At 51.8% G+C, this 16754-nt stretch overlaps 1 protein-coding gene across 3 annotated transcripts in view; it reads right to left on the bottom strand.

The window, feature by feature from the left end:
* Sorcs2 (sortilin related VPS10 domain containing receptor 2) overlaps positions 1-16754 on the bottom strand; it is a 383934-nt gene that overhangs the window by 12479 nt on the left and 354701 nt on the right. For 2 of the 3 annotated variants that reach the window (XM_057771882.1, XM_057771881.1), the window contains exons 13-20: positions 16507-16598; positions 15645-15752; positions 11553-11673; positions 10392-10525; positions 9714-9842; positions 7383-7554; positions 3267-3453; positions 566-699 (exon numbers count right to left, since the gene is read on the bottom strand). In XM_057771882.1, the coding sequence (XP_057627865.1) occupies positions 566-699; positions 3267-3453; positions 7383-7554; positions 9714-9842; positions 10392-10525; positions 11553-11673; positions 15645-15752; positions 16507-16598 (1077 nt within the window). The remainder of the gene's footprint in view (positions 1-565; positions 700-3266; positions 3454-7382; positions 7555-9713; positions 9843-10391; positions 10526-11552; positions 11674-15644; positions 15753-16506; positions 16599-16754) is intronic. The other variant, XM_057771883.1, reaches the window with a different exon arrangement.

Consider the following 16754-nt stretch of genomic DNA (forward strand, 5'->3'; position numbering starts at 1 on the left):
CCACTACAAGAGGCAAGACCTTATACTTGAAGCCCTTCCCTTCTCTTAGCCCTGTGTGTCAGCATGTCTGTGGAGATGTAAGGCTACTGCACACAGAGTGAGGAAAGGGTGCCCCTCCCTAGGTCTTAATGATGGAGATTCTTGCTCCCTCATCATATGCGCTGCGGCCTCGTTGTGTCTCCTTTTCAAGAACAGATCATAACTCCCCATGGCTCACAGTGTACAATAGTCTGAGTGAGGTCAAGTTCTATGCCTTGCAGTGATGCCTTCCCTCATCACTTTGCTAAGGAAAGCCTCCCCTGAGCCTAAAGTAACACATGCCATACCCAAACTTCCAGCCAACATTGTTCCATGTCTTTCACATAACTATTCAGGGGCTTTTCAGAGGTGCCCCAAGCCGATGCTCAGGGCAGGTATTGGGTGAAGAAAGGCAAGGATCAGTCCCTTCCAGTGGTCCCACACTGTGCCCTGAGGCCAGGTACTAAGGGCAATACCTTGCCCCCCCCTTTGACACACCAGATGGCAATATATGGGAGGGAGAACCAGGAAGAGGTGTAGGGCGCACCTGCAAGCTGTGGCCAATCCACCAGTAGAAGACAGTGAGGTTGGGGTTCATGGGCAGCAGCACAGCTGTGAGGTTCACCTCCTGGTTGATGCCAATGACAGGGACTACCTCGAGGTAGAGAGCCTGCAGGGGGGCTGAAGAGTCCCCAGAAGTTGAGTGTTAGGAGAGAGTCAGGCACAGAAGCTTTCATTGACTACTTACTAGTCATCAGAGTCATTGGGGCCATCACCACCACCATCATCATCACTACCATCAGCACCATGATCCCTATCACCACCATCATCACTACCATCAGCACCATCATCACTACTATCAGCATCATAATCCTCATTACCACCATCATCACTATCATCACCACCATGATCCCCATCACCAACATCATTATCACTACCACCAGCACCATGATCCCCATCACCACCATCATCATCACTACCATCAGCACCATGATCCCCATCACCACTACCATCATCACTGCCATCACCACCACCACCATCATCACTACCACCACCACCATGATCCCCATCACCATCATCATCACTACCAACAGCACCATGATCCCCATCACCATCATCATTACTACCACCAGCACCATAATTCCCATCACCATCATCATCACTACCATCAGCATCATGATCCCCATCACCACCACCACCATCATCACTACCATCAGCACCATCACCACCATCATTACTACCATCACTACCATGATCCCCATCACCACCATCATCACTACCACCATCACCATGATCACCAACACAACCGTCATCATCTATCATCACCACTACCACCACCATCACTACTGCCAATACCACCCCTCATCACAACCCATCATCATCATCATCATCATCATCATCAGCAGCAGCAGCAGCAGCAGCAGCAGCAGCAGCACCCCACACCCATCATTATCATCATCATTTACAATCATCACTCACCACAACCTATCACAGGCATCGACACTCACCGTCCCATCACCACTACCATTCCCATTATCACCACTGATGTTAAGGTTCATGTCCACTAGTTCATGTTTTAAATGTTTGATCCCCAGTTAGTGGTGCTGCTTGTTTGCTCCCTAATGAAAACCTCAGTCTCTACTCCCCTATTCTACCACAGTGTGAGCAGCCTTTGGCTGCCACACATTCCTGAACCATTCCACTGTGATTCTCAACCATTGTGGATGAACCTTCTGAAACTCTGAGAGAAAGTAAACACTCCTCCCTCAAGATCTTCCTGTCAGGTATTGTGGTCACAGAGAAGCAAAAGAACTGGTGGCAGGAACGTGGGGGCGCTGCTGTCACTAAATCTGACTGTACAGGTTTAAGACTTTGCTGTTATTTGGAGAAAAGGATTTGGATAAGTGGCACTTGGTGTTCAGGCACACTGGAGGCAAGAGTCCCAGGGTCACACACGCTTGTACTCAGATTTTAAAGGAAAGTTAAGCCAGCCAATGTGTGCATGGCAGGGTTAAATTCCCTGCAGGGAGACCCTGATGGGGCAATTCATGAATTCTGAGGGTGGGGCTTAAGATTCACTGGTGACCCCAGCATGGGTTTCAGAAACATGGGGAGTCGGTAGAGGAAACCTCCAGGCAATGAATGGATGCTGTGTGTAGGAGAGTGTGTTGAAATGGGAAGGACACGACACCAGCACATGTTCCAAGAGTTATGCGGAGCTGTGGGACTCAGTGCTTCCTTGCTGTGCTGCAGGCTGGTTTTGATCAAATCTTTTCTTGCTGTTCCCTTTTCTCCTGCTTTTCAGGGGTAATGTTTACTGTAGACAGGAAGTGGAGAATTGCCTTTCACAAGGACTGCTAAGAGATTTCTTTGGTATGAATGGAGTCTCTAAGCTTAGGCTTTTGAGCACGGTTGGAACTGCTGAGACCATGGTGACTCATGAAGTTGTACTGAATGCATTTAGCATTAGAGATGTTTGCAATGTGCTTCTGGGGACCAGAGGTAAGCTACTGTGGTTTAAATCTAAAATGCCTCCCCTAAGTTCATGATTTTAGTTTGCACTTTTCACCTAGAGGCACTTTTTAGAGAGGCTTGGGAGCCTTTAGGAGGCTGGTCTAGACACCACGGGAGGCAGACCTTTGGAGGTTACAGCCCAACCACTCACCCCAGCCTCATTCCCTGCTTTCTGAACCACTGTGATGTGAGGAGCCACTGGGTCCTACACGCTGCTCTTGCTGTGGATGATACCATGCTTTCCTTGTTATGACAGATAGAATGAAGCCCTATAAAACTGTGAGCCAAATTAAATTTTCCTAAGCTGTTTCCATCAGGCATTACAGCCACAGCCATGCAAAACTAACTAATGCAACTGCCACCATTATCATCACCACCACTGTCATAATTATCATCATCACCATTATCATCAATATCACCATCATCATCACCTCCATCGTCATCACCACCTATAGCATCACCTCCATCATCCGCCATCATCGCCAGTACTATCAACATCACTATCACCACCACCATTGCTAACATCATTCCTATCACCTTGGCCACCACTCTTACCATCTGCACCATTACTTTTGTGAATAAAATTTGGGGCCAGGTCTGAGCCCAGCCCGCCTGCCTTTCTGTTTACGGCCTGAGGACCTGTAGCAACCCCTCAAGATTCCCTATGCTTTTCCATAGCCCCGGATCTCTATTCCACAGGAGGTACAATCGCCTCAAAGAAGCAGTGGACTTACAGTTGACCTGGACAAAGAGCACAGCCTCGTCATGGCCCGCCATGTTCTCAGCCCTAACAGACACACGGTAGATGCCAGGATTCTCGTAGTGGTGCCGGATGGGCTCGCCTGTCAGAGTGAGGTTCACGTACATGGCCTTGAAGCCATCCCCAAGATCCACTTGATACTTAGTGGTCAGGACATCACCCTGTAGGGAAATACCACAGGGTCACTTAGGAGTGACTCTCAAGGTGAGGGTCTGGGACTAGGTGCCCATTCCTCCTGTCCCTTGCTCCTCCTGTCCCCTCCTCCTTTGCTTGTAGGAAGATGTAGGCTCTATGGGGCCACAGACAGCAGGTTGACACTTCTTTCAAAGCTCCAGCCTATAGCAGGCTGAGCTAGGAGACAGCTCCTGGAACCAAGGCTGGGATCTCCTTTAGAACAGAACACGCACACCCATGGGTGATGAAGGCAGTTTGAGGCTGTGTGGGGCCCAGGGGGATGCCTGAGCCTGAGCCAAGCCATGGGGCTGGGAGGGAGATTGGGAAAATGGAGAAGGCTTTGGTCACTACCATGAGGTCTCTTCAGGGAACCACAGCAAACAAGACACAACTGTCTTCCTGTGACAAGGCGGCTCCTGTTTCTCATCTCATTCCACACTGTGCCAGGAATAAGACTCAACTGTGTGAGCAGGCAGGAAGGAGATCCTGTGACTTTGTCCCCAAGTGGTATCGAACTCCGCATGCAAGCTGACCCTGACTCTCAAGCCCACGATAGATGGAGTTCTTGTTTTATATTCAAGTTCCCCTCCCCAGTCTGCCTGCCTCTCTCCCTCCTTCCCCACACTCTCCTCTTCCCCTCGTCAGCCCTCTCTGGCCATCAGCAATCTTCCTAACTTACACTGTCCAGACCTCAAAAGCTAAGGAAATTTATATATAAATGATGCTCATTTAACTTTCTCCTGAATACACTATACTGGGTTGGAACCTTCTGAAATGGACATTTAAAATAAATCTGAAGCTGCAAGTCATTAAAAGGAGGTCACAATGGGGCATAGAGTGCAAGAAACCCATGGGCAGGATGTTTGAAGAAAAAACAGTGGTGACTTGAACACCAGGAGAGAGGGTTGTTTGGGCACAGAGACAGACCCTGGAAAGTGCAGCCATGAGTCAAGGGCCTCCCAGAATGCCCAGAAGCTGGCTGAAGCTTTGTTGGGGGGCATTCCCAGAACCCAAAATAAATGGTGCTTCGTGTGCCCATTTTGTAGGTTGCAAGACTGAGGCTTTCAGGGGTCCAGGCTCTGGAGATGGACTCTCTCCCCATTGCTCTCCTGGCAGGGTTGGATGAGGATCAAGGAGAATGTCCTCACCCAATTCATTCCTATGAGGGGGCGAGTTCTGGGTAGCATTCAGGAAGTGGGTGTGTCTGCCTGTGGTTTTGAGGTCCCCATCCTTCACAGCACACACACATCGTCCCACGTGCTTGCTTGCCACCCGTGCAGCCTGCTACATGAACCGTCTCCTCATGTTTCTTGCTCATTTTCAAACTGGCTGGCTCATCTGTTGACGGGAATCCTTTGCATAGTCCTGCTCTACTGCCCACTGGGCTGCGCCAACAAACGCCCTCTGGTCTGTAACTACCTTTATCTTCTTGACAGTTTTACTGGCTCCAAATCTAGATGGCGCTGGCACACCAGGGTTTTCTTGTGTAGCCTGGAGCCCCAGCCATAATGAGGACTTCCAGCCTGTGTCTGAGCTGGCTTCGCTGTGGGTCCTAAAAGTCTACACTTCCCACTTCTTCTGCAGGTGTGTGATCTATTTCGGGCTCACGTCTGAGGGCTGAGGGGAGAGGCTGCTGCTGGGTGGAGAGACATCGCCTCTCCCAGGCTGCTCTGCACCTGTCGAGAGCAGGCAGGTGTCTATGGGTCTGTTCCTGGCCTCCATCCCCCTACGCCGTGAATTCTTAGATATTTAGAAAAGGCGTGCTCCCTGTACCCAGCCCTGCTTCTAAGTCCAGTCGCGTATAAGAGTAGGTGTGTGTGGTAGAGGAATGCACACTGTGCCTACAGAGTGTCTACGAGTGTGTAAGGGAGTTTGTGTCACAGTGTAAGTGTGTATGTGCCTACCCTCAGTCCCATGCCCCTACTCTCTTCCCTCCAAGGCCTGCATTGTCCCAGGATTCCCAATTTCAAGGCATCTTTGTGTTGCTCCCCTTAACTCTGCCCACTCTAACAAGCAACCCAGCAAGGGTTCTGAAGATGCTCTGTCCTCCTCTCAGGTCAACCGCAGGTGTGCTGTAGTTTCCAGTTTCAGGCTTTAGGGGGCAGCAGATGGCCATGTTTCTGGGATGTCTGACCAGGAATTTGAGGGCTTCAAATTAGAGAGCTGGATTAGTCTGAGGGTTCAGGGAGCCCCAGGCTGACCAGGGCCTGTGTCCTCTCATCCCAACACATTGCTACTAAAGAAATACCCGGTCCTAACTCAGGGCTGTCTGAAGGCAAAACGAACCTTAGGGCTGTGTGAGAGGACCTGGGCAGGAGGTGACGCCTGAGAGAGAGGGGGAAGAAAGAGGGGAGAGAGACAGAGACAGAGAGACAGAGAGGGGGGAGAGGAGACGAGGGGAGGGAGAGGGAAGAAGGGAGAGAAGAAGAGAGAGAGAGTGGGGGGGGGCGGGGGGGGAGATGTATAGCTTAGGCCTGGGGACCACAAACTTGGCCAATGTCTGCTTGGAGTCCAGAGGCCTCTAGAGGGCACAGCGCCATCTCTTCCTCTTTTTTACCATATAACTATGTGAGAATGGGATCACCATTTACATCCCGGTTTTCTCATCTGTAATGATATAAGTTTATAGAGTGCACAGTTTAAGATTGTACTTCCAACAGGAAGTGGCTGTCAGAGTGTCTAATATACAGGTACTCGGTATGGCCAGTCTGAGTCCTCCATAACCTCAGTTTCCCTGTTTTCAGGAGACCATGTCTCCGCTTCTAAACCAGACACCTTTTAAAGCATGTTTGAGCATAGCAGGCATGATCAGGAATTCCCCATATCAGCCTTCACATCTGTTAGCTAAAGAACTGGACTCCTTCTGATCTGTGAGTAGAGACGGCCCAGAATCCTGGAGGAGAAAAAGGGCTCTCCCTCTGCCTCTGTGAGTGAAGATGGCCCAGAACCCCAGGGAGAGAGGGGGCCCTCCCTCTGCCTCTAGGTTTTTTGAATGTCATTTTTAAATTCCTTGCAGGGATCATTAGCTGTTTCTATAAGCAGAGTTTGGGGATGTGTCTTGTGAACCAGAAGGAAACAGAAAAGTCAACGGTTCCCTGCGAGAACAGAATTTTGGGTGGTATTTATGTCTGTGGTGGTATGGTGGTTTTTTTTAAAAAATTATAAATATATTTCCTAAATATACTACAATGAGCATATATTATTTTTAAAATCAAAAGAGAATGTAACACTTGTTCTGAAGTAAAAATAGAATGAGTGGGAGACTGGGTGGAGAAAAAATACATATATATTTGTGTGTGCATATATATAAACTTGTATTTATATCTATTCCCATATACACACAGAAGGCGTTATCTCTGGATGTGTGATTATAAATCATTAAAAAAAAACCTTTATGCTTCTGTTGGGATTCCAGATAAACTAAATCAATATAATTAGAGATTTAACTTGCTTTAGCGCTGGGTTGGGGGTGTGGCTCAGTAGAAGAGGGCTTCTCTAGTTTGCACAAGGCCCTGGGTTCCATCCTCAGCATTAGAAGAAAGAAATCAATAAAAGAAATTTAGTGTCACCTATGGGGAGATATTGATTTTGTGTCAATGTTTGATAAATACAAGATCACACACACATACACATACACACATCCATGCACGTACACACGCATACACATACACACATCCATGTACGTACATGTGTGATGTGGAGCCCATTTCCCGATGAACATCTGACACACACTTACTCTTGTATCTGTTTCATTTCAAATGCTGGTCTGAACTAAGAGGCCAGCTTTGGTCCTGTGGCCCCCACACCCTCAGGGGCAGGCTGGCTTCTGTGGCCATGCTCCAAACTGTCCAGAGCCTCAACCTTGTGTGCCTGGCTGGAACTGCCCCTCCGGTGACAGCCCAGGGTGAATGCTCACCTGTTCCTGCCGCACCACAAACAACACATCTTCTCTAGGCCGCACAGACACTGCATCTCCGCGGATGCTCACCTGCAGGCCCCGGGGTGCTGTCAGGGGGCACTGCAGCTGCACCGGGCTCTGCTGCAGGTCCACACCACCTTCGCACACATTGGACACCACCTTCCGGTACCTGGGTGGGTGAGGGAGGGTCAGGTCCAGGATGGACAGTGGTTTGATGGGTAGGGATGGTCTCCACTCCTGAAGCAACTCAAGGCTCCAACCTCTACAGTCGCATTTGCTGCCTGCTCCCTATGCTACCTCATGGCTGCTTCTGTCTACCTTAAAGCTGGGAGCCCTGAGCATCAGGATGGGAGGGGCTGGCTGTGTCCATCTGCTTTGGAGAGCTGAAGCATCCATGGCCTGATTATATTGCCCAGATTAATAACTGCTTTTTATTTTTGCTTTTTGTTTATTTTATTTGCTAAGGATGATAGAAGGAGTAAGTAGGTCTAAATCCAAGGTCATGCTGAGAACTATGGAGGGCTGACTGGCTGAGATGGGCTCAGCCTTGGCTTCCTGGGTGACCATAAGCAAGCGTGCTGCTCCTCTTGGGATAGATCCACCTACCCACTACCCATCTATCCACCCACTCATCCAACAGTGTCATGACGGCCACGTTGGCAGCCCCACTAGGGCTTGGCAAGCAGGAATTCTTATCTGAAGTATCAGGCAGGACCTGTATCAAAAGTACATGAGTTTAGAAAGATGGGTACTTGTGGGGGCCAAAGAATGGGTAGATAGATTGGTGGGAGGATGGGTGGATACGTGGGTGGGTAGATAAGTGGATGGCAGATAAATGAGTAGATTAATGGAATAAATAGATGGATAGATGAATAGGAGGTAGGTGAAGTAGATGGGTATAAGGATGAGTGGATGGATGGACGAGTGGGTGGATAGATGATTTAAGGTTGGGTAGATGGGTGGGATGAAATGATGGACATTTGGTAGAAATATATAGATAGGAAATAGATGGAAGTGGGTGGGTAGATGGGTGAAAGAATGGATGGATGGATGAATGGAGGGAGGGACGGACGGACAGGTAGGTGGATGGATGGATGGATGGACAGATGGACAGGTGGGTGGATGGATGGGTGGATGGATGGATGGATGGGTGGATGGGTGGATGGATGGATGAATGGATGGATGGATGGACAGATGGACAGGTGGACGGATGGATGGATGGATGGATGGACAGATGGACAGGTGGGTGGATGGATGGGTGGATGGATGGGTGGATGGATGGATGGATGGACAGATGGACAGGTGGATGGATGGATGGATGGACAGGTGGGTGGATGGATGGGTGGATGTATGTATGGATGGATAGATGGATGGATGGAAGGATGGATGGACGGATGGACAGATGGGTGGGTGGATGGGTGGATGGATGGGGTTAGATAGGAGAGTGGATGGATGACAGATGTCAGGCTGTATACAGCCAAGACTAACACATTCAGTTCCTGGTCCTGCCTGTTTCTTCTAGCTCTCCAGGATAAGCAATAAGGAATCCATCCCAAAGGATGAGGAAATAGGCCCATCACATGGAGCGTGTGGGCCCCACTGAAGTTGAAGTTCCACAGATGCTATGGATTTGGTATTTCTACATGAAGTTGATATTTTATCAGCAGTTTATTCAGCTTGCTCCAGGGTGGGAGAAGGGCCTGCCTACCACTTCCCCATCCCACAGTCTGTGACCACCATAGCAGACTGTAGGGACACTTACTGTGTGCCATGGGCTCAGGCCTAGGACTGAGATTTCAGCCACAGCAGAGGGAAACCTGGGGGTAGGTAGGGGCTGGGAGAGTGATCTACCAAGGCTTCCACCTGGAAGTCTAGTGTAAGCAGGTACTCCAGGCTTTAAAATGTCTCTGGTACCAACACAGTACAGTGTGAAAGACTCAGGAGGACCAGAGAAGGGTGAAGCTGTTCTGGGATCGCAGTCCCACAGCCGTTGGAAGACTTGGGACTACTTCTGCCCCTCTGTTCTCTGTGTTGTCCCAACTCAAGGTAGTTCTCTAACACTGGCCCCAACAGCTCAATGGGATTTGTGGGTCACTGGGTCAGTCTGGTGAGTCTGGTGACTTGCCGAGCCCTGCCTGCATACTTGAGCCCAGCACCAGGACCATGGTCTCTCCTTCTGAGCTGCCAGGAAGCACAGTGTATGGCTTGCCTGGGCTCCACTTCTGGAGCTGGCTGATAGATAGGGGCAAGGCTAGACAGATGGGTAGATAGGTAGACGGCTGGTGGACGGCAGGGTGACTAGCTGGTTTGCTGGGTTGGTGTACCTACCCAAGACTACTGGTGTAGGTCTGGCCCAGGACACAGTCTTCAGGAGGGGACAAGGGGTTGAACCAGAAGTTAGCAGAGCACTTGTTGGCAGTGGACTCAGAGGAAGATGAGCGCTCAAACCCGTAGTCACTGGGAAGGGAAAGCTGGGTTAAAAGGTGAGATTAGAGGAGACAGCTAGGGTGGAGAAACTTACACCACAGGTCTAGACGTGCTTATCTGTGGGAACATGGGTGAATCCACGGGTCTGTGTTGGAGGAGAACAGATGGGACATACTAGCTTCATTCCAGAACAAGGAGGATGAAAATGAAACGGGGCCTGGAGGTCTTTCTGGGGAAGCGAGTGATGCTCACAGGATACAGGGGGATAGAAGGTGGCAAGGAGTGGCTGTACAGCCAGGGCCAATGGCCCTGGAAAGGGCACAGAGGCCTGAATATAGAGTGCAGGGTAAGGAGGGTGAGGCAGGCTAGGGGTGGAAGTTTTGTGGACTACACTGTCATAGTTTCATTGTGTCTGAGTGGAATATAATCCTAGCGGGAGGAAAGGGACTAGGTGAGCAGAGCTTGATCCCATGATGCTCGAAGAACATTGTGGCCTCCACCCCGGTTCTGGGAACAAGATCAACATGATATAAAGGGGCTGGAGCAGCTGGGAGGGAGGGAGGGAGGCGCAGTGCCCACCAGAGGAAGTCAGAGTCCCGGCACTTGCACACACGTGATGTGAGTGCCGATGTGAAGCTCCTCCCCTTGACACACCAGGACGTGGGCTTTCTTTTCCGGTAACTTCTCTGCTGGCCCATGATGCAGTGATCACCCTGTAGCAAGAACACCAGGGTGAGGAACCAGCAGAGGAAGGTGACAGCTACACTGGCTTGTCCTGTTGTTCCTGCCCTGGTGGCAGCTGGGATGGGGCGTTTGCCCCCTTTGACAAACAGGGAAACTGAGGTACAAAAGAACTTGACATGTCAGCCAACTGGCCCAGCTTCCCTCATCTTAAGCCATATGACTGGTCCTTGGTCACAGAACATCTGGGCCTACACGGGCCAGGTGTGTGACCATCTGGGGATGAGCCATGACCAGAGGGTTCATGCGGACACACAATAGATTCTCAATAGGCTGTGCTGATCCCAATAACAAGGCCCCTTGTAGTGATGGGGCAGGACTGGCAGGAAGTGCCATAGTAAATCAGGTCCTGGAGCCTTCACTAGGCCCACCTGAGCACTCTCTTGTAAACCAGTTTCTGCAGAGGGCCATTGAGCCACTAGTCAGGCCATTCTCCATGTGTGAACTCTCGATGTTGGATCTCCACTTCCAGAGATATCTGGCTGCTGACTGACTTCAGCCACTGTCCCAGCTAGAGGTTCAGTCAGAGCCTGACTCCAGGTATCTCTCTTTAGGAAACTTCCAGCTTCTGATCTTCCTTGGCTACAAACTCCCCCTTGTTTTAGTGGCATACAAGCGGCCTGCTCACACTTCCCAGGTACCCAATGAAGTATCAGCTTCTCTTGTACCACCAGAGCTGATGTTCCATTCAATACGAATGTGAAGGTTAGACACTGATGATGGATTGTGACATCGGATGGTCCCAGACCCTGATGTCAGATCGTCTTTGCCAATTTCCCCACAAGCAGTAAAGTCCCACATCCTGTCATGAGACCTCCATGCTGAGAGGGTGGGGCTCAGGCCCTGCAGACCCTTGGGTCATAAAGAGCCATAGATCAAGTAGTTATAGGCACAAGGATGGGCCAGAAAATCCCTGGGAGGGAAGATGCCCAGATGTTGACATCTGTGAGATTTCCTGGAGGAGGGAAGGGCCTTGGGACTGCAGGTTACCTGACCCACCTGGAGGTCAGTGAGGTCCCAGGAGCTGTAGTCATCCTCGCCACACTGTCGGGGGAAGGAGGGCCGAAAGTCCACCTTGACCAGCTCCCAGTCAGAGCGGAAGCTGATGTGGCCGAAGACCCTGAGGGGAGGAAGAAGGAAGACCACTTTAGAGCGATCAGTCCTTGGTGTGCAGACTCAGGTTCCCTGTACTAGCACCGATGATACCTCTCCTGCCCCAGAGTGTGCCCTCCCCGACACCTGCCTGATGTTATCACCCTCAGGGGGATCACTCTCTGTGGATTGCTGATTGCACAGCACAGGTCATCTGCCCAACTCGTGCAGCCCACTTCCTGACAGGAGCAGGCTCTTAGGTGGGCAGACTCCTTGCCTTCTTGGCTTCCCCAGGCCCTTCCTTCCATGAGCCTTCCACACCAGGCTTTGCACTTGGTCTGTGTGGGCCGGAGGCATGTCTAGTGTTAGCTGGGCTCTCCCTGCCTTTCTGCTGGCCTCCCTGGGTCTGCCATGTGAAACTGGGCTCCAAGCTATTCACCCCAGGCAGAGCTGGCACTCCAGGGAGATGACAAGTCAGCGTATGACTTGGACAGTGGGATGAAAGGGTCAGTGTGACAGCACAGTGCATCCCACTGAGTAGCGGGAGGGACAGACACACAGAAAACCCAGTGATGCATGGATCCTAAGCATGCTCAGCTTGGTGAGCCGAGACCAGCGCCCCACACTGGCTTCTACTCCTCCTGTCCACCTTCTCTGCAGACCATGGCTGGCCTTGTCTGGGGGCACCTGGCATTCCTCTCATCATGATCCCATTATCGCCTTGACAGACAGCAGGAGAGGGGGACCCACATTTCTGTGCTCCCCTTTAGGCTTTACCACATCCTGTGAAGGATGCATGCCGATCACCCCAGACCTCTGAAAGGAAACAGGCTAAGGAAGGGACTCACCCAGGATGGCAATCCAGTACCTGGGCCTGGCAACTCACATTTGTGAGGCTTGGCCTAAGATGCGTGACCAGTTATCCTGAGTGTGACAGCCATGCAGCCCTCCATATAGGAGTGTCCCATACTCTGCATTCTAAGCTCAGACAGAGAAGCAGGTTGGTCCAGCTAATCCACTCTGTGCTTTTCAGTTCCTGTCTGCGAAGAAAGCCCAATCCTCAACTCCCACTGTGAGTGTCTCTCGTCTAGTTGAGTGGTCCTAGCAGGAGAGGTCAAAGGGCCACTGGCTGCTTGACAGGGAGCAGGAAATGTGGGCCATACTATGAGGAGAACTGCTGGCTCCTCCATATGTACGGCCCACAGCCCTTCCAGGCTGAGAGCCCTCACAGTACTGCCCAGGGCTGGGGGCCCCTCTGCCATATACTGTGCTGGGAGAGGCAACTGTGGGCAGCGCGGTGAACAATGTCCAGACAAAGTGATTAGATGTGACCTTTGGGTGGATGAGGATAAAGGTGCCGTATACGGGGTCCTGTTCTAGGCTCAGACAGAAAAGCTTTTCATTCTGCCAGCCCATGTCTCCTCTGAGGCGTGTGAATGATCTCCGTGTCCACTGAAACTGGAAGCTGTTTGAAGACGCAGCTTGGTGAAAGGCTCCATAGGAACCTCAGGGAGCTTTTTAGACACTTAAAACACGAATCGCCTGCCTGTGAACTTTGCTGCTTTCCTCGGATGAAACGCCATTTACAGGGATGAAAGCTGCATTTGGGTCCAGGCCCAGATCTGAGGACCTTGGCTACACAAAGAACCAATGTCCCAAAGCAGCGACAAAATGCAGACTACAAGATGAAGTGAGGGGAGAGGCGGAGCAGGGAGGTGCCCAGGGTGGAAGGTGTCCCCATGGTGGGGCCTGGCAGCAGAAGCTAAGGCCCGGGAACAATGCTGGCTTTCTGGAGCTCCGAGAGCCCTGTCAGGGCTCTCACCTTGGCTGGCAGCCCCTCTTCCCGTTTTTGTGGGTTCAGCCCTACAAACTGTTCATCATCCTTGCAAAAAGACCAAGGACCAGGCTGAGTCCGCCGCAGCCAAGATGCAGTCAGGTCAGGGAGCCAGACGTCCCCAAACGCTTCTCTTGATAAGCGCCAAGTGTCATGCTTGTGACCTCCCTTCCTGCCTCAAGCCACGGCCTTCAAGCGGATGGCCCACAGAATGAGCCACGATGCTTTGGCAGGTCATAGCATCATGGAGGATCTGACCATGAACAACCTGCCTACCCGCCAGGCAGCCAGGTAGAGGGAGACCTGGACCAGCTCAGCCTTCCATGCCTGGTATTCAGCTGTTCCAGGATGCACATACCACCTTTGCCCTGGCTTTCCTCTGGTCACCCAAGAAGGAGGCTGTGAGGCCAGCACCACTGTGGGCTTCCTCATGGCAGTCTGACTGTGGGGGAGAGACTCCATCTGCTCCTGAGGAATCCTGGACATTCTGTAGGGATTCCCTAAGGCTATGGACACTCCACAGGGCACAGGGATGCTCTGTTGGTTCCATAGAGGTCATGGATACTCCAGGGGATTCCATGGACCTTTCATAGAACTCTATGGATGCTCCCTGGGACCAGGAGTCAGGAGAAGCATGCAGGCCAAGTCCTCACCCCCTCCCCTGCCTTCTTCCTGACAGTCACTGGCCAGTGTGGGCAGCAGATGCTCCTGGGCTAACAGTCCCTGATCCCTGGTCGGGGTCACTTAGCCTGGCCATCTCTGACAGCCCTCCTTAGCTCCTGGAATGTGGAGGTCTGTCTGTATCCTTGTCACCCATATGTCTGCTGTTGTGGCTTCACTGAAAGTTTGTTTACTGAGCTCCAACCACACACCAGGTGCTGTCCAGCCAGGCACATTAGTGATATAGACTGAAGGACACCCCCTCCCCGGAATCTCAGGAGGGTCAGGTAAGCAAGGCCACACACTGGTAGATCCGAGACAGACACAAAGCTCTTGAGGAAGTGAGGACAAGGCCACTGTCCTGCAGGTAGGAGGAATGTGTAGCTTTGGGACCCTTTATCTCCTATGCCTGAAAGGGTGCAAGGCTTGATCCATGTCCTCCTGCCCCATTCTATCCATCATCCAGCTTCTGTTCATCCCCAGGAGGCTGTCCCCACCCCTGGCCTACTTAGAGCTCATTTCCCGGTGCCCTAAAAGTCACATGCCACCCAGTCTGATATCCTGTGCAGTCCCTATCCACCTTGTGGGGAGCACAATGGCAGTTTCTAAACAGGAAGTTAAGGTTTCTTTGTCCGTCCTCAGAGGCCCCTAAGTCCATGGTATGTTTTTTTGCTAGCTCTCCTGGGACCTCAGGGTCAGCATACAATAGGTGCTCAATAAATGCACTTTACACCTTAGATGGGCTGCAAGATTTCTGAAGGGGCAGACCCTTCTCCCCTACCCTGGTGGCCTAGCCTCAGCTCTGCTGTGCTCAGTGCTTCCTGCTCTGTAGCTTGGCATACACAGCTGATCCTGAAGTGTCCATCTGAGCTCAGAGTCACAGCCGTGACCCCACCGGACACGGGGAGACTCATGATCATCCAACAGGGGTGAGTATGAAGGGATGGGAGACAGTCAGGCTCTCTCAGGGCTCCTCTGCATGGACATCTGTGGGAGCATCCCGTGAGCTCATGGAAGACAAAGGTGGGATGTGAACCACTAAGAGCCCAGCTGGCCCTTCACGCCCACACCACAGACAGCAAGGCCATACCTGTGAGGATGCCAGAGCCCACTCTAGGCTGAGTGTGAGGTCACCCTGTCTGTCTGACTAGTCTATGGGATGGGGGCTGGCCAGCATCAAATAAGGTTCCCATGGCAGAACTCTGTTGTGCCACACGGCCGAGAAAAGTACTGTTCTCATACTGTCAGCTGGACAGGTGACAGAATGCACTGGCCAGGGACAAGCCTATGAAGCTTTGTTCCCCTCCTGGCCAGTCAGTGTGCTGGGCAGGGATAGAGAGCCCTACCTGCTGGCCAGGATGAGAAAAGGAGTCACTGGCCTGGGACAGGGAGATGACGGGCATACAAGAAGGGGCCCAGTCTGAGGCCACCTCAGAATGACCAGACCCAGCCCGCCTGGGGTGGCTCTGACCTGAGTCTTCCTCCCACCTTCCTGTTTCACTCACGTCATGACCAGCGTCTCGTCCCCTGGCTCACTCAGAAGTCCATCCACGAACACGGAGGTGCTGGTGAAGTTGTGTGTGCTCCAAGTGTGGCCCTCGTCCACGCTGAACCTGTGGAAGGCCACCAATGTTCACAGAGTGGCATGAGATTACTCCTTTCTTTGACCCTCTCCCCTCAGGCCTGACTCGTATCCAGCAGAGGCCAGCTCTGGGACCATCGCCACACCCAGGCCATAGCTGAACCGCAGCCTCCCTCTCTCAGGTGAAACGGCAGCAGATGCCTGCCAGCACCAGGTGGCATCCCTGACTAATTAGCAATGGGATGGCCTGCTGCCCTAGACATATTGTCGGGATACCACACAAGCACTGCTCCTATGAATAGTGGGGACATCTGAGCCTTGGAAACACCTAGTAATAGCATGCAATAGGGACCCAACTCAGGTTCTTGGGTCAGTGATGTGACCAATATTACAGGGATGTTACCTCCCAAGATATACAGCTCTTTTTCAGACCGCAGTGACACTGCCTGGCAGTTGCCCAACTCTGCCTGTTAAATACCAACGTTACCTGCCCTCAATTTAGCCCACTCCTTTCTGGGTACCCACTGGCTCCCTTGTTTGTACACCCTGGCCCCAATCCTCTACTAACAGGTTCTTGTTGATTCTTAGGGTGCCTCCCTGGACTCCTCAGTCCTCAGCCCTCTCCGTGTTACCCTGACTAGTCTTTGTAGTATTTACTCAGCCTGGGAGTCATATGGGTCAATCTCTGGGACACCTCAGGGAGGTTGGAAGGTGTGGGTCATTCCAGTGTTAGGCTCCCAGGGAACTGTTCTAGAATGCTAAGTGCCCTCTGCCCATGATCTCACTTGAGGATCTTCAGGGGGATGGACGTGTCCTTGATGGCAGCAATGACACCGCCGTGGTCCAGGTAGAGGACATGGTGTTCTTCCTCGAAGACCTGTGGGGGTGATACAGACTCTCAGGTGAGACCCTGGCAAGGGCAGAGCCTGGTCAGGAGGGGATGCCAGCTCTCTACCTAACACTCCCATTTCTACCCACGGCTTAGCGCACGAGGAAGGAGTGAGGCTTGGGGAAAGTGGCAATTTATCTACCC

This window comes from Chionomys nivalis, chromosome 6 (assembly GCF_950005125.1).
Source record: "Chionomys nivalis chromosome 6, mChiNiv1.1, whole genome shotgun sequence".
Lineage (NCBI taxonomy): Eukaryota > Metazoa > Chordata > Mammalia > Rodentia > Cricetidae > Chionomys > Chionomys nivalis.